This window comes from Nerophis lumbriciformis, linkage group LG13 (assembly GCF_033978685.3).
Source record: "Nerophis lumbriciformis linkage group LG13, RoL_Nlum_v2.1, whole genome shotgun sequence".
NCBI lineage: Eukaryota > Metazoa > Chordata > Actinopteri > Syngnathiformes > Syngnathidae > Nerophis > Nerophis lumbriciformis.
In genome coordinates, this window is record NC_084560.2 from 35545726 (window position 1) to 35572041 (window position 26316).

Genomic DNA, 26316 nt, shown 5'->3' on the forward strand with positions numbered 1-26316 from the left:
TTAGCATCATTAGCATTTTTAACATCTTTAGCGTCATTAGTATTGCTACCTCTTTAGCTTTGTTAACGTGGTTAGCATTGTTAGCTTCATTAGCATGGTAAGCATCGCAAGCTTCGTTAGCTTTGTTATCATGGTTAGCTTCGTTAATATGGTTAGAATCATTGGCTTCGTTGGATTAGTTAACATCGTTAGCTTTATTAGTATTGTTAGGTTCAGTAACTTCGTTAACATGGTAGCTTCGTTATCATTGTTAGAATGGTTTGCATAGCTAATTCGATAACATGGTTAGCAAGGTTAGCATTGTTAGCATCATTAGCATTTTTAACATCTTTAGCGTCATTAGTATTGCTACCTCTTTAGCTTTGTTAACGTGGTTAGCATTGTTAGCTTCATTAGCATGGTAAGCATCGCAAGCTTCATTAGCTTTGTTATCATGGTTAGCTTCGTTAATATGGTTAGAATCATTAGCTTCGTTGGATTAGTTAACATCGTTAGCTTTATTAGTATTGTTAGGTTCAGTAACTTCGTTAACATGGTTAGCTTCGTTATCATTGTTAGAATGGTTAGCATAGTTAATTCGATAACATTGTTAGCAACGTTAGCATTGTTAGCATTTTTAACATCTTTAGCTTCATTAGCATCGCTACCTTCTTTAGCTTTGTTAACATGGTTAGCATTGTCAGCTTCATTAGCATGGTAAGCATCGCAAGCTTCGTTAGCTTTGTTATCATGGTTAGCTTCGTTAATATGGTTAGAATCATTAGCTTCGTTGGATTAGTTAGCATCGTTAGCTCTATTAGCATTGTTAGGTTCAGTAACTTCGTTAACATGGTTAGCTTCGTTATCATTGTTAGAATGGTTAGCATAGTTAATTCGATAACATGGTGAGCAAGGTTAGTATTGTTAGCATTTTTAACATCTTTAGCTTCATTAGCATCGCTACCTTCTTTAGCTTTGTTAACATGGTTAGCATTGTTAGCTTCATTAGCATGGTTAGCATCGCAAACTTCGTTAGCTTTGTTATCATGGATTTGCTTCGTTAATATGGTTAGCATCATTAGCTCTGTTAAATTTGTTAGCATCGTTAGCTTTATTAGCATTGTTAGGTTCAGTAACTTTGTTAACATGGTCAGCATCGTTAACTTCGTTAAATGATAAATGTTTAAGGTCGGACACTATTTCCACATTCACACACTGATGGCGGGAGCTGCCATGCAAGGCGCTAACCACGACCCATCAGGAGCAAGGGTGAAGTGTCTTACTCAACGACACAACGGACGGGACTAGGATGGCGGAAGCGGGCGATCGAACCAAGAACTCTCAGGTTGCTGGCCAGTCACTCTACCACCCGAGTCACGGCGTCCCCTGGCTAGCATGGTTAGCATCGTTTTCATCGTTAACATTGCTAGCTTTGTTGGAATGTTTAGCGTTGTTAGCATGGTTAGCTTTGTTAACATGGTTAGCAACGTTAGCGCACCTGTTCCGATGTCTTGTAGAAGGCCACCGAGGCGTTGACAAGCTTGAGGCGGTCCTCCATCTTCAGCATCAGCTGCTGCCAGTGGACCGCCACCTTCTCGGCGCAGCCGCGAATGGCGTCCGGGTCGTAATGGCCGCCCTGGAGCATCATCTGTGACGGCGAGGAAAACGGTGAGACAACGAACGTGTGGCGCCTCCTACTGGCCGCACTCCTGACACATGCGAGCTAGCACGCCCTGAGTACGTCTCTTTCCTTAATTGTGATTGGTCGCTGACTTACACGCTGTGAAGCCCCGCCCCTTTGAGAAGACGCTGGACTTACCTCGGCTTTCTGCTGGACCTGAAGAGCACTCTGGTGGGTCTTCTGGAGGGAGTTGGCGTGGAAGAGAGACTAGAAGAGGGAAAATAATAATACCGTATTTTTCGGAGTATAAGTCGCACCGGCCGAAAAGGAAGAATAAAGAAGGAAAAAAACATATATAAGTCGCATTTTTGGGGGAAATGTATTTGATAAAAGCCAACACCAAGAATAGACATTTGAAAGGCAATTTAAAATAAATAAAGAATAGTGAACAACAGGCTGAATAAGTGTACGTTATATGAGGCATAAATAACCAACTGGTATGTTAACGTAACATATTATGGTAAGAGTCATTCAAATAACTATAACATATAGAACATGCTATACGTTTACCAAACAATCTGTCACTCCTAATCTCTAAATCCCATGAAATCTTATACGTCTAGTCTCTTACGTGAATGAGATAAATAATATTATTTGATATTTTACGCTAATGTGTTAATAGTTTCACACATAAGTCGCTCCTGAGTATAAGTCGCACCCCCGGCCAAACTATGAAAAAAACTGCGACTTATAGTCCGAAAAATACGGTAATCACTTGACAAATCATTGTTAGAATGGTCAGCATAGTTAATTCGATAACATGGTTAGCAAGGTTAGCATTGTTAGCATTTTTAACATCTTTAGCTTCATTAGCATCGCTACCTTCTTTAGCTTTGTTAGCTTTATTAGCATCGCAAACTTCGTTAGCTTTGTTATCATGGTTCGCTTCGTTAATATGGTTAGCATCATTAGCTCCGTTGGATTTGTTAGCATCGTTAGCTTTTAAAGCCATTTAAAGCACCAGTTCCATTGGCAGCAAAACAGGCCCAGAGCATAATACTACCACCACCATGCTTGACGGTAGGAACTTTTTTCCTGGGATTAAAGGCCTCACCTTTTCTCCTCCAAACATATTGCTGAGTATTGTGGCCAAACAGCTCAATTTTTTCATAATGTTCCTCCAAAAGGTCTTATCTTTGTCCATGTGATGTCAGATGAAACAAAAAATAAGCTGTTTGGCCACAATACCCAGCAATATGTTTGGAGGAGAAAAGGTGAGGCCTTAAATCCCAGGAACACCATACCTACCGTCAAGCATGGTGGTGGTGGTAGTATTATGCTCTGGGCCTGTTTTGCTGCCAATGGAACTGGTGCTTTACAGAGAGTAAATGGGACAATGAAAAAGGAGGATTACCTCCAAATTCTTCAAGACAACCTAAAATTATCAGCCCGGAGGTTGGGTCTTGGGCACAGGTGGGTGTTTCAACAGGACAATGACCCCAAAAAACACGTCAAAAGTGGTAAAGGAATGGCTAAATCAGGCTAGAATTAAGGTTTTAGAATGGCCTGACTTAAACGTGTGGACAATGCTGAAGAAACAACTCCATGTCAGAAAACCAACACATTTAGCTGAACTGCACCAATTTTGTCAAGAGGAGTGGTCAAACATTCAAGCAGAAGCTTGTGGATGGCTACCAAAAGCGCCTTATTGCAGTGAAACTTGCCAAGGGACATGTAACCAAATATTAACATTGCTGTATGTATACTTTTGACCCAGCAGATTTGGTCACATTTTTAGTAGACCCATAATAAATTCATAAAAGAACCAAACTTCATGAAGGTTTTTTGTGACCAACAAGTATGCGCTCGAGTCACTATATCACAAAACAATAAGAGTTGTAGAAATGATTGGAAACTCAAGACAGCCATGACATCATGTTCTTTACAAGTGTATGTAAACTTTTGATCGCGACTGTACATACATACATTATATAGTTTTATATTTTAACTTCCAAAACGATACCGGTCTTGGAGCTTTGAGCATTGGCCCATACCAATATTGATCCGATACAATATCATACGTTTAATATTTTGTGGAATGTTAGCCAATGGTTTTATCGAGTGAAATTAGTCCAACATTAAAAAACACTAACCTATTTATCACGAACTTATGCTGTCTTTGAGTTGAAGCGAAATGGTAATTCGTTTTTTTGGCCAAAATAGTTCATGAAGTTCAGCTCATGACGCAGAAAGTTGAACAATGCGGACACGTTTGTTACTGGATAATTGCTAATATGCTTGGAGACTTAGCATGTGTAAGTAATTGGCAACTGTAATTAGTTGATACTAGTTTGTATTGACAAACGTGCAAAATATTGTTCAATGATGATTACATATGTCTAGCTTGTGCGCTATCGTGTGCTGAGCTGTTGTGTAGCAGCTACCTTGTGTGTTTCTCAGGGGACATTGGGATGTTGACTGGCCGCACAAGTCAACGCGCTGCTTGTATCGCACGTGATTTCGCACATTTTACGCGTCATCCATATTCGTTTTTTGTTTTAATGATATCGGACCAATATCGGATCGGGACGGGCCATTTAAAATCATACAGGACAACATATTCTAAGTTGATATCATGAGGAAACATTTTTAATATGGCGACTTTTTTCCTCCAACACATCATTTGGGAGGCAGCCCTTGTGTCAGAGGGGTCCCTAATGATGTGGCTGCCAAGTGTGTGTTTCCTGGAGTTGAAGGGCAGTCGGACGAGTAGGCGTGTCCTGGAGCGCACATCTGCTACTGATGCATGCTGGGACACTCCATGCTCAAACACTCTCATGTGTGTGTGTGTGTGTGTGTGTGTGTGTGTGTGTGTGTGCGTCGCGCACCTCTATCGCCATCTGGAACTGCTCGTGTTCCCTCTGCAGCTGCTCGGCCTCTGACAGCGAGCTGGCGTTCACCATGCTGGCGTTCAGCATGGACTCGCCGTTTCGGATCCATCCCAGAACCTCGGAGAGGAGGAAGATGAGGAGGATGACACGTTAGCGGCGATGACATCAGCGGACACGCCTCCTACTCTTTTGGTAACGACAACATCTCTCCATGTATACTGTACCAATGCATCTGTGTTATTCCTTAGTTTAATTCCACGTACGGACATACTGTCCATTATTTTTATTTTTGACATTGTATTTCAGCTCTCTCGTTAAAAAAAGAAAGAAAAAAAAGTTAATTTTCGGGTACATTTGAACTATTGTTTTCAATTTTGAGTGAAGTAAAGCAAATAATTATGACATTTAAAAAATAAGGTTAAAATTTAACATGACTTTATTCTAATTAAAAATATATATATATTATTTGTATATAAAATATACATATTTTAATGAATATTAAAATATCTAAAACATAATTCAAATATATATGTATATATATGTATATATATATTCAATTTAATAATTTTTTTAGTATTTAATTTTTTGTATGTAACAAAAAAATTCATAATGGTTTGAAATGATTAATCCTTAAAATGAATATTAGAATATATGAGAGGAAAGTCTGGGCTTCCCTGCTTAGAATCAGAATCAGAATCAGCTTTATTGTCATTACGCAAGGTAACGAGATTGAGGCCATTCCATACAGTGCGATGTGTGCATGCTAGAAAAAGAAAAACAATATGCAAATATATAGAAATATAAAAAATGTAGAAGTGAATGTGAATGAATATATACATGAAAAAAACAAAAACAAAAACAGGGTGGTTGGTGGAATGGGTTATTGCACCGAAGAGAAGGCAGTTATGAGGGACAATGGGGCAGTCCGTTCAGGATGGTTATGGCCCTGGGGAAGAAGCTGTTCTTTAGCCTGTTTGTTTTGGTTTTAATGCACCTGTAGCGCTTCCCAGAGGGCAGCAGGTGGAACAGGTCAGAGCCAGGGTGGGTGCTGTCCTTGGCTGCTGCCCCCGCGACCCGACGTCGGATAAGCGGAAGGAGATGGATGGATGGATGGATAAAATATATTTTAAATACACCTGTATATATATATACTTCTTTTTTTTTTAATATATATATATGTGTATATATATATATATATATATATTCACATTTATTATTATTTATTTTAGTATTTTATTTTTTGTTAAAAAAAATATGTAAAAAAACTATTTATAATGGTTCAAAATGATTCATTATTGTTTTCAATTTTAAGTGAAGTAAGGCAAATAATATTAACGTTTAAAAAAAATAAGGTTACAATTTTACATTATTTTATTATAACAAACAAATTATTAGATTATTTATTTGTACATAAAATATACATATTTTATTAAATATTAAAATATAGAAAATATATTTAAAACATTTAAAAATATTTATATATATTCAAATGTATTATTTATTTTAGTATTTAATTTTTTGTCAATAATATGTAACAAAAAAGTTCAAATTGGTTCAAAATGATTAATTAATGTTTTCCATTCTAAGTGAAGTAAGGCAAATAATATTAACGTTTAAAAAATAGGGTTAAAATGTAACATTATTTTATTATAATAAAAAAATCATATATTATTTATTTGTATATAAAATACACATATTTTAATAAATATTACAATTTATAAAATATATTTTAAATATAAAAATGTATTTATATATATTCAAATGTATTATTATTTATTCTAATATTAAATTTTTTGTTAATAATAGGTAAGAACATTTTTTATAATGGCTCAAAATGATTCATTATTGGTTTAAATTTTAAGTGAAGTAAGGCAAATAATATTAACGTTTAAAAAAATAAGGTAAAAATGTTACCTTATTTCTTTATAATAAAAAATCATTCTATTATCAATTTGTATATAAAATATACCGGTACATATTTTAATGAATTTTAAAATATATAAAATATATTTTAAATAATAACAAATATTTCTATATATTTAAATGTATCATTATTTATTTCAGTATTTTATTTTTTGTCAATAATATGTAAGAATTTTTTTTATAATGGTTTAAAATTATTATTTATTGTTTTCAATGTTAAGTGAAGTAAGGATAATAATAACGTTTAAAAAATAAGGTAAAAAATCAACATTATTTTATTATAATAAAAATCATTATATTATCAATTTGTATATAAAATATACATATTTTAATGAATGTTAAAATATATATTAAATATGAAAAATTATTTACATATATTCAAATGAATTACTTTTTATTTTTATTATTACATTTTTTGTCAAAAATGTGTAACAAAAAAATTAATAATGGTTCAAAATGATTAATTATTGTTTTAAATTTTAAGTGAAGTAAAGCAAATAATAATGTTTACAAAATAGGGTTAAAATTTAACATTATTTTATTATGATAAAATCATTATATTATTTATTTGTATACAAAATATACATATTTTATTGAATATTTATATATATATATATATATATATATATATATATATATATATATATATATATATATATATATATATATATATATATGTATATATATATAATTATTATTTTTTAGTATTTTATTTTTTGTCAAAAATATGTAACAAAAAAATTAATAATGGTTTAAAATTGTTAATCATTAAGATGGATATTAAAATATATAAAATATACTTTAAATATTTAAAAAAAATTACATATATATTAAATTATTAAATTTATTTTAGTATTTTATTTTTTGTCAAAAATATGTCACACAAAAAAATCATAACGGTTCAAAATGATTTATTATTAAGTTAAGAGCTATTAAGTCATTAAGTTAAAAATGATTAAGTATGCTATTATTAGTAGTTTAAACATGTATTTTTTTTAAAGAGTGTCTTTCTAGAAAGGCGCTATATGACTCAAATCAATTATAATTTTTCTAATCAGAAAAAAAGTTAATAGTTTGAATTACACGTTTACATCATTTATTATAATAACACATGTGATCATATTATGTGATTCTTGAAAACAAAGTGTTTAGTGCAGATCTAAATATAGGTGCAGTTTTTTCAATAGAGAATGATTATAGTCTTTGTTTTCATCATTTTGGGACATTCTCCTTGCACGCATAACGCAAATGCACAATTCCTCGTGTTGCTAAGAAGACGCGGGCCTTGGCGGAGGTCATTGCCATAACAGCTCCTCTGTTATTCAACCAGCCTGTCTGCACAAGCGTGAATGAATGGTCACATTTCTTGGCTACCTGCTTGACCTCGGCCTGCAGGTGGCGCAGTTGCAGAGTCTGCTCCAGGCGCGCATGCGCGTGCTGAGCGCTCAGTTCCACTTCCTGCTGCTTCTCGTGCAGGAACTCCAGCAGCTCCTGCACCTGGGAGGCCAAGTCGGCGTCCTTCTCGCCCGTCAGCTCGATTCCTGAGACGGAAGGAGACACGACGGGCATGATCGATCAGCGTGTTAATTTTTCACTGGGAAGCATGTTGCGCGACGTTTGTATTACGTCTTTGAGCATTGGAGGCTTAATGACGTATACTACGGTACTTGGATGCCAGGACATATTATAGTCTGCTGCGTAAATGGGCTGCAGTAGAATCAAGATTAAATTCAGCAGAAAAATTCAGGCGTCTGAATCTATTATGAAAAATGTTATTATTCCTTCAGCAGAGAATTCAACCAATTTAGACCATTTGCTGCCTAAACGGGCTGCTTGAAGAATCTTACCAGGAAGTAAAATAAGTTTACTACATTTTTTAATTGGATCATTTTGAAATACACAATAGTTTGAAAAAAATATATGAAATAAATAAATGAATAATATAATATATATAATATCATATATATATATATATATATATATATATATATATATATATATATATATATATATATATATATATAAATAAAAATATATTAATAACTATTTTGAATACATGTCAAATTAATAAAAATGAATAACATTAATACATTTAATTAAAGTACAGATCAAATGTAATAATATAATTGCGCAAATTCCAATTTTTTTCCCCTAAAAATAAACACATTTTTGAAGACTTTTAGTTTGCTGCCGAAACGGGCTGCTTGGGGAATCTAAACAGGAAGTTTACTACTTTTTTTTTTAATTGTATAATCTTGAACAAAACAAAGATTTGAAAAAAAATGTTTTTTTAAATAAATAAATAAATAAAAATTTAAAAAAATAAAAATATATATATATATATATATATACACGTACACACACATATAAATACGTGTATATATATATATATATATATATATATATATATATATATATATATATACACACATGTAAATATATGTATATATATATATATACACACATGTAAATATATGTATATATATATATATATATATATATATATATATATATATATATATATATACACACAGTATATACACAGGTACATATACATACATATAACTACACAATAATTTGAAAAAAACATTTAAAACATTTTTAATAAATACAACTCATTAAAATTAATAATTTAATTAAAGTACAGATCAAAATATAACAATAACATTTTTGGATTCCTAAAAGTGATTTCTAAAAATAAATTAATTTTAAAATCGTAAAAATGCTAAAATTGTAAAAGCATATTTTATATAAACAGATAAATAAATAAATACATAAATAAATAAATAAAATAAAATAAAAATAGGTTAATTAAATTCTAAAGGCTTTTTCAGAACGAAAGGGAAAACTAATATGTTTTTATAGTTTGCCAGCTTTAATAAATACAAAAATGAACAGTTGACTGAGCAAGAGCAGAGGGTGCAAATAATTGGGGCCCAACTAGTTAGTTTGCTGCCTAAACGGGCTGCCAAATAATCAAGATATAATCCAGCAAAGAAATTCAGGCATCTGAATTTTAAATGAAAAATGTTGTACAATCAACTTAGATATTGTGCAGGCTGCTTGAAGAATCTAATAAGTAAGTAAATTAAATCTACTACATTTTTTATTTTATTTTTTTAATTGTGAACTAATTTTGAAATGTTTTATCCTAGTCTGCCCTTTTTACTTGATATAAAAGTAAACAGCGGAGGGTTGATGAAATAGCTCCATATAATTGTAGTCTGAGTAGATCCTGATCTGGAACTTACCTGAGGCCTGGACCTCCATGATGTACTGGTGCAGGTCCTGGCCCTGCTGCATGACCTCATAAGTCATGTTGTTCATGGCCGCCTTGCGCTCGGCGTGCCTCTTCAGCCTCTGCTCGGCCAGGCCGATGTCCTCCGCCCCGCCAGAGGAGGCGCCGTCGCTCAGCTGCCGAGACAGGTCCTCCTTCCAGGCGTCCAGCTCGGCCGTCACCTGCGCGGAGAGACGCGCGGACGCCGTCAGCGCCGAGTTGGAGGTCGGGGGACGGAGCGTTCCTACCTCGATGGTGTACTGCTCAAAGATGCGCAGCTGCAGGAAGATGTCCAGTTTGATCTTGCGCTCGTGGAACAGCTCCTCCATCTGGCCCTGGGCCTCGTCCAGCTGCTGCAGCACCCCCTGGATGTGAGCGATGGAACTGCAGTGCGGCGTCTTGTTGGTGGACATGGCGGCGTCCCTGAGGGGAGAGCCAGACGTACAGTCACGCCACTGCCGCACCTTCTGGCCGCGCTCTTACCTGAGCTGCTGCATAAGCTCCTCCCCCTCCTTGATGACGTTGAGCGTGGCCTCCAGCGTGGCCGTCTGCTGCTGCTGGAACTGCTGGATGAGCGTCTGCACCGAGTCCACCGAGTCGCAGGTCACGTCGTCCAGCAGCTGCTTCTGGAGCTCCTCCATCCATGACCACAGCTGCGCCGCGGGACGACATCAGCGTCAAACGCAGTCTCCTGTAGCTAGCTCGATGCTAATTTGCATTGGATATGCCATTGACGTGCTACTGATTAGCATCAGCGACTTTAAATCTATATTACAAGTCAGTATTACAAAAATGCAATACTTACAGTACAAACACTTTGTAGGACTCAACCAAAGACAAGACGGACACGTTCAACTTAATGGCAAAGACTACTTCCTGTTTGTGTCCATAAATATTAATTGTTTTATATTCAAAATTGCCTAATTTTAAATTAAACAATAATTTCAATAGGTCATAAAATAAATATAAAATAATGTATATAAATAAGTATTATAAGAAATTTTAAATGGATTTCATTTCATTTAGTGGTACAAAACCAAATTGAAGAACAATTTGAAAAAAAAATTACAATGTGTACAATTAAATGAATGAATGACAAAATAAACTTTTTAAATCCTCATAAAAGCTCCTCCCTCCACGACCACAGCTGCGCCGCGGAACAACATCAGCGTCAAACGCAGTCTCCTGTAGCTAGCTCGATGCTAATTTACATTGGATAAGCCATTGACGTGCTACCGATTAGCATTAGCGACTTTAAATGTAGTAACTACCGCTATTACAAAAGTGCAATACTTATAGTACAAACACTTTGTAGGACTCAACCAAAGACAAGACTGGCACATTCAACTTGATGGCAAAGACTACTTCCTGTTTGTGCTCATAAATATGAATTGTTTTATTGCAACGTTTGAGCTGATTATTTGTTTTATAATTGTTTTGATTGATCATCTCAATGGAGGGTATGACGTGAAGTTGCAAGTCCCGGACGTTAGATGGCAGTAGTGCATACTTTATGGCGCGTTGTTTCGGTTTTTGTTGCACCCTGAAGTGTTAATACTAGGGATGTCCGATAATAGCTTTTTGCCGATATCCGATATTCCGATATTGTCCAACTCTTTAATTACCGATACCGATATCAACCGATACCGATATCAACTGATACCGATATATACATATATACAGTCGTGGAATTAACACATTATTATGCCTAATTTGGACAACCAGGTATGGTGAAAATAAGGTCCTTTTTAAAAAAAAATTATAAAATAAAATAAATGTAAAAAAATTTCTTGAATAAAAAAGAAAGTAAAACAATATAAAAACAGTTACATAGAAACTAGTAATTAATGAAAATGAGTAAAATTAACTGTTAAAGGTTAGTACTATTAGTGGACCAGCAGCACGCACAATCATGTGTGCTTACGGACTGTATCCCTTGCAGACTGTATTGATATATATTGATATATAATGTAGGAACCAGAATATTAATAACAGAAAGAAACAACCCTTTTGTGTGAATGAGTGTGAATGGGGGAGGGAGGTTTTTTGGGTTGGTGTACTACGGTAATTGTAATTGTATCTTGTGTTTTTTTATGTTGATTTAATAAAAAAAAATAAAATAAAATAAAAATAAAAAAGAGATACCGATAATAAAAAAAACGATACCGATAATTTCCGATATTACATTTTAAACCATTTATCGGCCGATATTATCGGACATCTCTAGTTAATACTGTAAGTACTGTACTAGCGGTAGTTACTACATTTGAAGTCGCTGATGCTAATTGGTAGCACGTCAATGGCTTATCCAATGTAAATTAGCATAAGAGGTGTTTGATTGCAACGGGCGTCTTAGTCGTCATTTTTACTTTCACAAAATTGGAGGTGCTTAAATCGCCGTGTAAAATTGCGAATCAGTAGCATGCCAATGGCAAAGCCAATGCATGTTAGCATCAAGCTAGGGATTTGTTGGAAAAGTGGAGTCCTACTTAACTTACGTTGACGTGTTTTTGGAGTCATGTCCTTTAATCGGCTTTGAAAACTGCGACATTACAGAGAGGCAGTTTGGCTGAGTTTGCTCTCAGTGCTGCTGGAGCGATCGGCAAATTCGGCGACTTCCCGTTGATTTTCACGCGATTCAGTAAGACCGGCGGGATTCAGTCAGTGTCAAAAAAAGAAAATTACCTATCTCTACTGATATCGGATATAGGTCAAGTCATTAACAAAAGGTAACGATGATAGGCTATGGGCTACAAGGAGCTAGCGGCTACGCAACTGCTAAGCACACAATAGTACAAAAGCTAGACATAGGCAGTAATCATTGAACGTCATTGCATATTTGTCAATATAAACAAATAATTATAGTTATATATTACTTAAGAAACTAGTAGGGCTGTCAATCGATTCGTTTCGATTATTTTGGGTAACGATTCGATTCAAAAACGGTTCTCGATTCAAAACGATTCTCCATTCAAAATCACTTTTTTTTTTTAAATAACATTGGGTGCCAGTTCTATGATTAACTACATTAATCCATAAAATACATGCATTTCTATATTACTTAAAATAAAACAGTTTTTCGTTTAATAAAATTCTACCCAAATATTTAATAAAGTGGCTGAAAAGGACAGATTACATTTATTTATTTTTTTAAATCGATTTTTTTAAATCGATTTTCGTAATCAATTAATAATCGCGATTCATTCAAAAATCTATATATTTTTTGACACCCCGAGGAACTATCCAGTAAGAAACGTGTCCGCATCATTCCATTAACTGAGCCACGGGCTTAACTTCATCAACTATTGTGACCACTAGGAGTCACCAAAAAACAATTACCACTCCGGTTCAACTTAAAAATAGCATAAGTCTATTCCAGACGGTAAATAATAAACATGTTAGTGTTTTGTTGTTCTCTGTTTGACTCCTCACTTGTTTCACTTGATCCGACCTTTTCCAACATTCCACATAACACAAGTGTGTAGGAGTCGTACTGATATCATATCAGATCGATATTGGTATCGTATCGAAAGTAAACAAGCTGTATTGGTAGAAAGCTATTTATTACAACATGAACACACAAATAAGTAGCGCTATCATCGGATGTGCCTCACCTCTTTGGTGTGCGTGTGGAAGGACACGGACATGTCCAGCAGCAGCTTCCGGTGCTCCACGCGACGCACAAAATCCTGAATCCGGACCTCCAGGTGCCGGGCGGCCTTGTAGATCTCCTCCGGGTCGCACTCACCCGTCTGGGCCAGCTGCTCGGCCGCCTCCAGGAGCTTGTCTGCATTGGTGTACGTGTTCTGGAAGCAGACAAGGAATTATTTCACTAATTAAAGTAAATAGACTGCATTATTAGTATTATTGATGCTCTATTAAACCTAATTGTGGTTTGATTCGTGATTTATAGATAATAATAAAATAATATTAACTTTATCATATAGTGAAATTATTATATTATATCGTGAAATTAGTAAAATTATAGTATAATGATATTATTATTATTATTTCATTAAATCAATACAAATATCCATTACAATATAAATATTAATATAACATGTATAATATGAAATAATAAGTTAACTCAAATATATATATATATATATATATATATATATATATATATATATATATATATTTATTATAACCATTATTTATTTTATTCCATTAAATGTAATCAACCAATTACTGTACTTCACTAATTAAAATTAATAAACTTTATTATTATTATTATTATTACTGTGTTAAATTTAATAGTGATTTGATTCATGATGTATTGATAAAAATAAAATAATATTAAGTATACATTATATAGTGAAATTACATATGCTTCATAGTCAAATCATCAGAGTGAAATGCTTAAAAATATAGCGTATTTATTATTATTATTATCAATATGAATATGCATTACATTCCAAATAATTATATAAAATAGAATATAGTATATACAATAAAAATTAATGAATTAACTCATATCATCACATCAATACAGCCATTATTTATATAGTATTACATTAAAAAAAATCAACCAATTACTGTACTTCACTAAATGAAATTAATAAACTGTATTATTATACGAATATGCATTGCACTACAAATAATAATATAGTATATATTATATAAATTAATGAATTAACTAAAATATATATATATATATATATATATATATATATATATATATATATATATATATATATATATATATATATATATATATATATATGTACATCATTATAACCATTATTTATATTATTACATTGCATGTAATCACATAATTGCTTCACTATCTAAAATTAATAAACTATATTATTAGTATCATTGCTATGTTAAATTAAATTGTGGTATGATTCATGATGTATTGATAATAGTAAAATAATGTTTTAAAATATTAAGTATATTATATAGGTTAATTATCCGAGTAATAAAATTTAAATTCTATTGTATTTCTTTTCATTATAATTATATTAAATCAATATAAATATGCATTACATTACAAATAATAATATATTGGAAAATATATATATATATATGTATTTACACTATTTTGTAGTAAAATGATTAAATAACAAATTATGACAGTGGTAAAATAATTGTACTTTACCTTTAAGTATCTCTAAAAAACATAAATATGATATATTATTATTATTACTGCATAAAACATTGATGGACACGGTGAGGCTGATCATTTTTTTTACAATAAGGATAAATTGGGGCTTTAACATATTTTTATTGACATTTTTTCATAGTTTTTTATTCATGCGAAACAATTTTTTATTTTTTTTAATTCAAACTACAATTTATTTGATGCATGATTTTAAAAGATGTTAAAGCACTAACGCTACGTTCCACGGGCACAATGACAATTATCGGGTGAAATTTGCTACCACAATATTTTCAGTGACGGAGCAAGAAGGGGCTAGGAACACAAATATAAATTGGACATGCGCTTCATCACGTAAAATGGGGCATCCAATGATGACGGGGCCCTACACATTTGCAGCCATCATTACAATGAATTGCGTTTGTAAAGCCCAACATTCCACATTCCTGTCTCTTTAAGTGCCAAAAACATTGTCTGCTCTGTATGAACTATCGCAGCTGCACTTTTTTTCAAATCTCCATCTTGGGACAAGACATCCCCACATGGGGGGAGGGGGGATTAGTCGGCAAGAAGATAATCATTTACAGGAGATTAATACTTAGGGATGCTTTTGCATTGGGAGAGTACAGATTAGTGCAGAAGAAGAATCCTCTTTGTCAAACTGAAAGAAAAAGTGATTTCGGTCTAAGAGGTTGTCATGACAACAAAGAATTACAAATCCTGGCACGCTGACATCAGAAAGACTGTGAGAAATGACGACGATAAGCATCATCGCAATATGTACTCGCGTGGTCACTGATTAGCATCTTGCACCACTACCATGTTCAGCGGCAAAACGGCGCATTGGAGCTAATTAAGGACGACCAATGCTAATTGACGACAACCAATGAGACACTGTGACGGCTAATGCTAAATAACGACTACCAATGACAAACTGTGACGGTTAATGCTAATTAAGGACGGCCAATGACACACTGTGACGGCTAATGTTAATTAACAAGGACCAATGATACACTGTGACGGCTAATGTTAATTAACAAAGACCAATGACAAACTGTGAAGTGAAGTGAAGTGAATTATATTTATATAGCGCTTTTCTCTAGTGACTCAAAGCGCTTTACATAATGAAACCCAATATCTAAGTTACATTTAAACCAGTGTGGGTGGCACTGGGAGCAGGTGGGTAAAGTGTCTTGCCCAAGGACACAACAGCAGTGACTAGGATGGCGGAAGCGGGGATCGAACCTGCAACCCTAAAGTTGCTGGCACGGCCGCTCTACCAACCGAGCTATACCGCAGCCTGTGACAGCTAATGCTAATTAACGACAATCAATGACAAACTGTGACGGCTAATGCTAATCCATCATTAAAACATCACATGACACAATCATCATCGGATCAACACACTTCTTCACCTTTACACAATATTAGCAAACAGCAAAGATACAAAGAAAGATAACAATGTCAATTCAGCAGTGCAGTCGTCAGGTAAGAATAATTTTTGGCCTAAATTAAGTATTTTCAAGCAAAAAAATGTCTAAACAAACTAAAAATACCAACACTACAATATTATTGACCACTAGATGAGACCAAAGCAATCAGAGTGCACTGTTCAGTTAACAAATTCACAAACATGTTCCGCAAAAAGGAAATTACATAACTTAATCAAAACTGAAGATAAATTTACGATCTTTGGTGTATGTAAATTTGAACGTGATTGGATTAAAACTGACACCTGTGTTCTGCGAACAAAAACAATCAGACCTGAAAAAACGTATTGGGATATACGACCTTTGGTGTATGCTGAGAGCTCGAGTAGTGTTACAAAGATACCAAATTTGAACGTGATCGGATTAAAACTGTCACCTGTGTTCTGCAAACAAAAACAATCGCACCTGAAAAAACGTATTGGGATATACGATTTTTGGTGTATGCTGAGAGCTCAAGTAGTGTTATAAAGATACCAAATTTGAACATGATCGGATTAAAATTGTCACCTGTGTTCTGCGAACAAAAACAAAAAATCAGACAATGAAAAAAGTATTGGGATATATGATCTTTGGTGTATGCTGAGAGCTCAAATAGTGTTACAAACATACTAAATTTGAACGTGATCGGATTAAAATAGTCACCTGTGTTCTGCGAACAAAAACAATCGGACCTGAAAAAACATATTGGGATATACGATCTTTGGTGTATGCTAAGAGCTCAAGTAGTGTTACAAAGATACCAAATTTGAACGTGATCGGATTAAAAATGTCACCTGTGTTCTGCGAACAAAAACAATCGGACCTGAAAAAACGTATTGGGATATACGATCTTTGGTGTATGTTGAGATCTCAAGTAGTGTTACAAAGATACCACATTTGAACGTGATCGGATAAAAATTGTCACCTGTGTTCTATATATATATATATATATATACGGTATATATACTGTATATATATATATATATATATATATATATATATATATACACATATATATATATATATATATATATATAGATTGTAACTTCCACCAAAGTTGTGAACTTGAAGCGAACGTAGCAAAACGCCGTTCCTGACCTGAGCCACGTCCTCAAAGTCGTCGTGTCGTTTCTGCAGGGCCCGAGCTCGATGAAGAGACTTTCCCACGCCGGTGTGTTTGCTGAGGAACGCCTCGCCGTGGTTCTCGATCCAGTCCATCACCTAATGAGGAGAAAAGGAACGGTCACTGCTTTCCTGCCATCGTTTCGCACCGATGTCACCTGATGCAGAGCCCCGACACATCCAGCACATGGCGTCATCCTACTCAAATCATATGAGTTCAGTCTTTTGTCGCGTGATTAGGGATGGGTACTTAGTCCGGTACTTTTTCAGCACCGACCCAATCTCGATACACATAAAATCCAACGGTGTCATGTTATGGTACCTGGGTTGTGTGCAACATCACATTGACACAAAAAAACCTAGAGTAAGGCTGCACTTTTCCAAAAATGGGCTAGCTTGATGATAATATACATTGACTTTGCTATTGACATGCTACTGATTAGCATTAGCGAATTTAAATGGCGATTTCAAGACCTCTTTATTATCAAAAATTATTCACATTTATTAACACACACAATACCGAACATTGGTAGCGTTGAGTACCGGCACCAAGTCCAAGGTACCGGGACTTGGTACCGTACCGGTTCAAATGTGAAGGATACCCATTCCTAAGCGTAAAGTCCTTTATGTCTGACTGTGTCCTTTCTCCAAACCTTGTTTACGTTTCCACAATTGCGCAACACTGTTGATCTACTTCTACGTCGATGCGCTTGCTAGGTAGCTAGTTCGTGAAGTTTTGGAGATTTTTCGGAATTTCGCGATGAGGGTCATTAGTGAGTCGAGTCCGCGGGGGATGAATTGCGGGAAATAGCTCGAACCCCCCCCCCCCCCCCCCAAAATGGCACCTGAAAACCAAAATAATAGGTACCGTATTTTCGGACTATAAGTCGCAGTTTTTTTCATAGTTTGGCCGGGGGGTGCGACTTATACTCAGGAGCGACTTATGTGTGAAATTATTAACACATTACCGTAAAATATCAAATAATATTATTTAGCTCATTCATGTAAGAGACTAGGCGTATAAGATTTCATGGGATTTAGTGATTAGGAGTGACAGATTGTTTGGTAAACGTATAGCACAGGGGTCGGCAACCCGCGGCTCTTTAGAGGCGCCCTAGTGGCTCTCTGGAGCTTTTTAAAAAATGTATGAAAAATGGAAAAAGATGAGGGGAAAAAAATCTATTTTTTGTTTTAATATGGTTTCTGTAGGAGGACAAACATGACACAAGCATCCCTAATTGTTACAAAGCACACTGTTTATATTATACATGCTTCACTGATTCGAGTATTTGGCGAGCGCTGTTTTGTCCTACTAATTTTGGCGGTCCTTGAACTCACCGTAGTTTGTTTACATGTATAACTTTCTCCGACTTTATAGGACGTGTTTTATGCCACTTCTTTTTCTGTCTCATTTTGTCCACCAAACGTTCCACAGAGGTGAGTTTCGTTGATGTTATTGACTTGTGTGGAGTGCTAATCAGACATATTTGGTCACTGCATGACTGCAAGCTAATCGATGCTAACATGCTATTTAGGCTAGCTATATGTACATATTGCATCATTATGCCTCATTTGTAGCTATATTTGAGGTCATTTAGTTTCCTTTAAGTCCTCTTAATTCAATTTATATCTTATGACACACTATCTGTATGTAATATGGCTTTTAATTTTTTGCGGCTCCAGACAGATTTGTTTTTGTATTTTTGGTCCAATATGGCTCTTTCAACATTATGGGTTGCCGACCCCTGGTATAGCATGTTCTATATGTTATAGTTATTTGAATGACTCTTACCATAATATGTTACGTTAACATACCAGGCACGTTCTCAGTCGGTTATTTATGCCTCATATAACGTACACTTATTCAGCCTGTTGTTCACTATTCTTTATTTATTTTAAATTGCCTTTCAAATGTCTATTCTTGGTGTTGGCTTTTATCAAATACATTTCCCCAAAAAATGCGACTTATATATGTTTTTTTCCTTCTTTATTATGCATTTTTGGCCGGTGCGACTTATACTCCGGAGCGACTTATACTCCGAAAAATACGGTATAACATGGCAGCAGCACATCCGTGAGGAACAAACTGCAGACCAGGCACCCAGACTGACAGAATTGAGGCCGTTGAAGGTTGAAGGTCATGTCAGGAACGTGATGGTGAAATTAAAAGATGCTGAAAGGTGTCATGTCTCCATGTGAAGACGTTTCTTTGGCGCTGAGGTGCGTTTATGACGCGCAACGTTCAAAGCTGCCAGAGAAAACTGCACACCTCATATCATCCCCATCCACCCCTCTGGGCTGAGATTTATTCCACTTTGGCGGCGTGCGGCACTTTCCGCGCGCACGTCTCCTCCTCCTCGCCGCCATCCATCGAGTGCTCAGGCGGCGTCTCCAAGGCCTCGTAGTCGCCGATACATGACGGATATGTTTGGCCAGCGACTGCCGCTGAATTTATGGCCATGTGATCTCTTCTTCACTTTGTCCTTCCCCTCTCTTTGTCTCGCCGCCTCCTGGGTCACATAAGACCTTCAATGTGGACTGGATAGACCAAAAGTCCTTCTCCCGGGTCACATAAGACCTTAGATGTGGACTGAATAGATCTAAAGTCCTTCTCCTAGGTTACATAAGACCTTAGATGTAGACTGGATGGACCAAAAGTCCACCCCCTGGGTCACATTAGACTTTAGATGTGGATTGGATGGACCAAAGGTCCTTCTCCTGGGTCACATAAGATCTTCGATGTCGACTCAATGGACCAAAAGTACTTCTCCTAGGTCACATAAGACCTTCAATGTGGACTAGATGGACCAGAAGTCCTTCTCCTGGGTCACATAAGACCTTAGATGTGGACTGGATGGACCGAAAGTCTGCCTCCTGGGTCACATAAGACCTTAGATGTTGACTGAATAGATCTAAAGTCCTTCACCTAGGTTACATAAGACCTTAGATGTGGACTGGATGGACCAAAAGTCCACCTCCTGGGTCGCATAAGACCTTTGATGTGGTCTGGATGCACCAAAAGTACTTCTCCTGGGTCACATTAAAATTTAGATGTGGATTGGATGGACCAAAAGTCCTTCTCCTGGGTCACATAAGATCTTCGATGTCGACTCAATGGACCAAAAGTCCTTCTCCTGGGTCACATAAGACTTTAGATGTGGACTATATTGACCAAAGGTACTTCTCCTGGGTCACATAAGACTTTAGATGTGGACTAGATGGACCAAAAGTCCTTCTCCTGGGTCACATAAGATCTTCGATGTCAACTCAATGGACCAAAAGTACTTCTCCTGGGTCACATAAGACTTTAGATGTGGACTAGATGGACCAAAGGTCCTTCTCCTGGGTCACATAAGACTTGAGATGTGGATTGGATGGACCAAAGGTCCTTCTCCTGGGTCACATAAGATCTTCGATGTCGACTCAATGGACCAAAAGTCCTTCTCTTGGGTCACATAAGACCTTCAATGTGGACTAGATGGACCAGAAGTCCTTCTCCTGGGTCACATAAGACCTTCAATGTGGACTGGATGGACCATAAGTCCTTCTCCTGGTTCACATAAGACCTGAGATGTTAACTGGATGGACCAAAAGTCCGCCTCCTGGGTCACATAAGATCTTCGATGTCGACTCAATGGACCAAAAATCCTTCTCCTGGGTCACATAAGACCTTTGATGTGGTCTGGATGGACCAAAAGTCCTTCTCCTGGGTCACATAAGACTTTAGATGTGGATTGTATGGACCAAAAGTCATTTTCCTGCGTCACATAAGACCTTCAGTGTAGACTAGATGGGCCAAAAGACCGTCTCCTGGGTCACATAAGGCCTTGGATGTGGACCTGATGGACCAAAAGTCCGTCTCCTGGGTCACATAAGACCTTAAATGTGGACTAGATGGACCGAAAGTGCTTCTCTTGGGTCACATAAGATCTGAGATGTGGACTGGATGGACCAAAAGTCCTCCTCCTGGGTCACAAAAGACCTTCAAGGTGGACTTGATGGACCAAAAGTTCTTCTCCTGGGTCACATAAGACTTTAGATGTGGACTGGATGGACCAAAAGTCCTTCTCCTAAAATCTAAATTAAGATTAAAAATACAATTATATTATGTTGAATTAAATTAAATTACTTTAGGTTGATTATATTCAATTGAATTAGATTAAATTACAAATATTTGTAAATAAATTCGAAATTTAAAATGAAAAGAATTAAAAATATTGATCAACATCAAAAATAATAAAGACAATATGAGAGAAATTGAGAACAAATACTGTATTGATGTTTTACTTCTTTTACACCACACATACTTCACATCAGACACTAAATAGCAGTAAAAGCAACACTCAGACATCATTTTCATGAGTTCTAACTATTAATATTAACAATAACTATTAATATTAACAGTTATCATAAATATCAATAGTAATAGTTATGATAACTATTAATATTAACAGTGCTAATGACTATTAGTATTAACAGTTATAATAACTATCAATATTAACAGTGATAATTACTATTAATATTAACAGGGATAATCACTATTAATATTAACAGTGATACAAACTATTAATATTAACAGTAATAATACCTATTAATATTAACAGTTATAATAACTATTAATATTAACAGTGATAATACCTATTAATATTAACAGTTATAATAACTATAATATCAACAGTGATAATAACTATTAATAATAACAGTACAGCCCGAATGCAGCTGAGGTAGGCTCCAGCACCCCCTCGACTCCAAAAGGGACAAGCAGTAGAAAATGGATGGATGGATAATAACATTGATAATGACTATTAATATAAACAGTGATAATAAGTATTAATATTAACAGTTACATTTACTATTAAAAGATTAACAGTTTGAATAAATATTAATATTAACACTTATAATAACTATTAATATTAACAGTGATTAAAACTATTAACATTAACAGTGATAATAACTATTAATATTAACAGTTATAACTATTAATATTAACAGTAATAATAACTATTAATATTAACAGTGATAATAACTATTAATATTAACAGTGATAATAACTAGTAATATTAACAGTGATAATAACTATTAATATTAACAGTTATAATAACTATTAATATTACAGTGATGATAACTAGTAATATTAACAGTGATGATAACTATTAATATTAACAGTGATGATAACTATTGATATTAACAGTGATAATGACTTTAGGTGTTCTGTCATCCTCACATTCTCCATCTTTATTTTGTTTGCTTGGCCATCTTAAACATTAATTTACACGCACACTTTAGGACCATTTGGGGACATGGCAACTTCCTGGAGAGGCTTCTCATGGGTTAACATGCATAACAGTTATAGCGCCACCTGTTGCTCTGGTACGTGTTTCTGTGTGGATTGATGCTTTTTGGGGAGTTTGAGGAGGATTTCTTTTTTTTAACTTACAGCAAGTGTGTAAGTGTGTGTGTGTGTGTGTGTGTGTGTGTGTGTGTGTGTGTGTGTGTGTGTGTGTGTGTGTGTGTGTGTGTGTGTGTGTGTGTGTGTGTGTGTGTGTGAGTGTGTGTGTGTTTTACCTGCTGGACGTCCTGCTGGAAGACACACAGCTGCAGTCTCTGGTGCAGGCGGACCTTTCGGTGCTGCCAAATGTTCTCCAGACGACGCTGATGGTGGAGCACTTCATGAACCACATCCAGGATACAGTGGACCTGAACAGGGTTTTAGGAAAATAAAAATAAAATACATAAATTACAAAAAAATGTAAATATATAGTTTTAATAAACATCTTGAAATAAATAAATGTCAATAATAAAATAAAATAAAATAAATAATTACAAAATCATTATAATACACTATATAAAAGTATAACAATTATATGATAATAATTATAATAATTTTAATAACAATGATAAAATAAATAAGACAATTGCCTAAACTAAAAATAATTATTTTCTTTTTTGGGCTTTTATAAATTATTATAAATATATACAGTACACTTTTTTAGTCACTTTGCAGAATTCCAAACAAAATCTTCTAATCTCCAAAATCTCCTAAAATAAATAGACATACAGATTTGTTATTAATTAGTCAGAAAAGTAAATAAATAAATAGATATCTTATGATAAAATAATAAAAATAATAAAAACATACTTTAAAATACTTATAATATCCATCCATTTTCTACCGCTTATTCCCTTTGGGGTCGCGGGGGGCGCTGGAGCCTATCTCAGCTACAATCGGGCGGAAGGCGGGGTACACCCTGGACAAGTCGCCACCTCATCGCAGGGCCAACACAGATAGACAGACAACATTCACACTCACATCCACACACTAGGGCCAATTTAGTGTTGCCAATCAACTTATCCCCAGGTGCATGTCTTTGGAAGTGGGAGGAAGCCGGAGTACCCGGAGGGAACCCACGCAGTCACGGGGAGGACATGCAAACTCCACACAGAAAGATCCCGAGCCCGGGATTGAACCCAAGACTACTCAGGACCTTCGTATTGTGAGGCAGATGCACTAACCCCTCTGCCACCGTGAAGCCCTACTTATAATATATTATATGTGTATTATAAGTATTATAATACTTATAATACTTATATATTATAAGTATTATAATATATTATAATACTTATAATATATTATATGTCATTATGATAATCATAAAATTATCATAATAATTATATAAATAGTAACAAATAATAAATATCACTATTGCAACTATGAATATTTTTATTGAAGTTTTTTTTTTTGCACAGATGTTTTCTCGTGATTTATTGAATACCATAATAGCAAATACATATAAGGAGGAAGATTTCCTTAAAAAAGTACATTGTCATTAATATATACACTTTATTTCACCGTTGGTCACTTTGCAGGATTAGAAACAAAATGTCCTTAAGAAAAAATATAAATAAAACACACATACTATTATAAATAAACATCTTATAATAAATAAATAACAACAATAAAATAAATTAAGAAAAATAATTACAAAATTAATATTAATTAATTGTTATATAAAGGTATAATAATGATATGTTACTAATGATATAATTAAAATCATTTTAATAATAATTAAAATAAATAATTATATTGCAGCTATGAATATTAGGGTTTACTTTTTAGGGTTTTTAGATAAATATAAGTAAGAACATTTCCTTTAAAAAAATACATTATTATTAATATATACACTTTATTTCACTGTTTGCAGGATGAGAAACAATCTCCTCAAGAAAAAGAAAAAAATATATATATATGTGGGTGTGTTTGTGTGTGTAGTATGAATAAACATGTTATAATACATAAATGGCATTAATAAAATAAATTAAGCAAAATAATTACATAATAATCATAATACATTTTATATAAGTATAATAATTATATGATAATAATTATAAAATTATGATAAACGTGCTGTTTTACACTGCAGTATTCTTTGAACTGTATGTCTAGCTTGTGTGCTATTGTGTGCTTTGCTGTTGTGTAGCTGCTAACTCCTAGTAGTCTATACTTTGGACAATTTACACCCAAGCCCGTATAATCTAATGCTTGTTTTTTGGTGTTATCCGACTGATATCGGTATGGGATCGGGACACCCCGAGTTGTATTTCCTGCGAAAGTGCAGAAGAAGAGTCACTCACTGCTTTGGAGTAATTGGCGGTGGCCGTCAGGGACTCCGAGTTGCCCGGACTGAGGGGTCTTTGCAGGACGTCCAGGAGGGCTTTCCCGTCCTGACTCACCTGGAAGTCAGGGAGAGAAACTCAGAACAAGTCGGAGGGGTCTATTCGGCGCTCTGGCAGCAGCGGAACGGGGAATGGACTTCTTCAAGGCGTGTACCTCGGCGTAGGCCTGGGTGACCTGCTCGTAGAGGCTCTGGTGGCGGTGGATGGCCAGCTCCAGCTCCTGCATCTCGGACGGCAGCCCGCCCTCGCTGCAGACCTTGCACCAGGCCTCCACCTCCGACAAGAACTGGAGGGAAGAAAAACCTCATTAGAGCGATTTTCTCTCTGGTTGTCTGTTGCCCCCGAGTGGCGCCTTTTTCCTCTGTCTTGTAAATTCCCCTCCAGACTTGAATCACACTCTCCTGCCCACCTGTTCTGCCTTCTGGTGGAAAACAGACGACATGGCGAGGATGGTGGAGCGCTCGTCCAGAGCGGCGGCGAAGCTCTTCCAGTCCTGGTCCAGTTGAGCCGAGATCTGTTTGATCTGCGCCGAGGCGTAGTGGCCCGCTTCCGCCAGGCGGGCAGCCACCGACATGATCCTGTTGATGTTGACGTAGGCGTTCTGCGGGGAGGCACAAACCAGTTGGGGGGGCACCAGTGGAGCAAAAGCGGGGGTTGGCGCGCGGGTTACCATGGAGTTCATGGCGAAGTGGTTGTGCTGCGTCTGCAGCTCGGCGGCGTGTTGGTACGCTCGGCCGATTTCTGTGTGGCTCTGCAGGAACAGCTCCTTGTTGTGGATGATCCAGTCGAACATCTGCACACACGGCCGCACTCGCGTTAGCCTAGCTTAGCATCAGGCATCTCCCCCTAGTGGCCACATGTGGGCAGAGCTACTTCACCTTGGATTTACTACGTTTTATTTTTAAAATGAATAATAATACATGTGGCTGTGTGTCAGTGAAGGGAACACGTATTTCAGATTGTGTTTGTGTGTGTGCGTCAGTGAAGGCAACACGTGTGTCAGTTTTGAATGTGTTTGTCAGTGAAGGCAACACATGTGTCAGATTGTATGTGTGTGTCAGTGAAGGCAACATGTGGGTCAGTTTGTGTGTCAGTGAAGGTAACATGTCAGATTGTATGTGTGTTTCAGTGAAAGCGACACACGTGTCGGTTTGTATGTCAGTGAAGGCAACACATATTTCAAAATGTATGTGTGTGTCAGTAAACGCAACACGTGTGTCTATTTGTGTCAGTGAAGACAACACGTGTGTCAGTTT

The 26316-nt window shown here is 35.6% G+C and overlaps 1 protein-coding gene across 1 annotated transcript in view; it reads right to left on the reverse strand.

The window, feature by feature from the left end:
• Nucleotides 1-26316, reverse strand: part of kalrna (kalirin RhoGEF kinase a) — a 261174-nt gene that overhangs the window by 132895 nt on the left and 101963 nt on the right. The window contains exons 11-24 of the mRNA XM_061970917.2: nt 25731-25853; nt 25470-25661; nt 25215-25346; nt 25019-25117; nt 22952-23083; nt 17363-17485; nt 13306-13497; nt 10175-10344; nt 9940-10114; nt 9666-9873; nt 7789-7955; nt 4489-4608; nt 1799-1867; nt 1478-1627 (exon numbers count right to left, since the gene is read on the reverse strand). Coding sequence (XP_061826901.2) covers nt 1478-1627; nt 1799-1867; nt 4489-4608; nt 7789-7955; nt 9666-9873; nt 9940-10114; nt 10175-10344; nt 13306-13497; nt 17363-17485; nt 22952-23083; nt 25019-25117; nt 25215-25346; nt 25470-25661; nt 25731-25853 — 2052 coding nt within the window. The remainder of the gene's footprint in view (nt 1-1477; nt 1628-1798; nt 1868-4488; nt 4609-7788; nt 7956-9665; nt 9874-9939; nt 10115-10174; nt 10345-13305; nt 13498-17362; nt 17486-22951; nt 23084-25018; nt 25118-25214; nt 25347-25469; nt 25662-25730; nt 25854-26316) is intronic.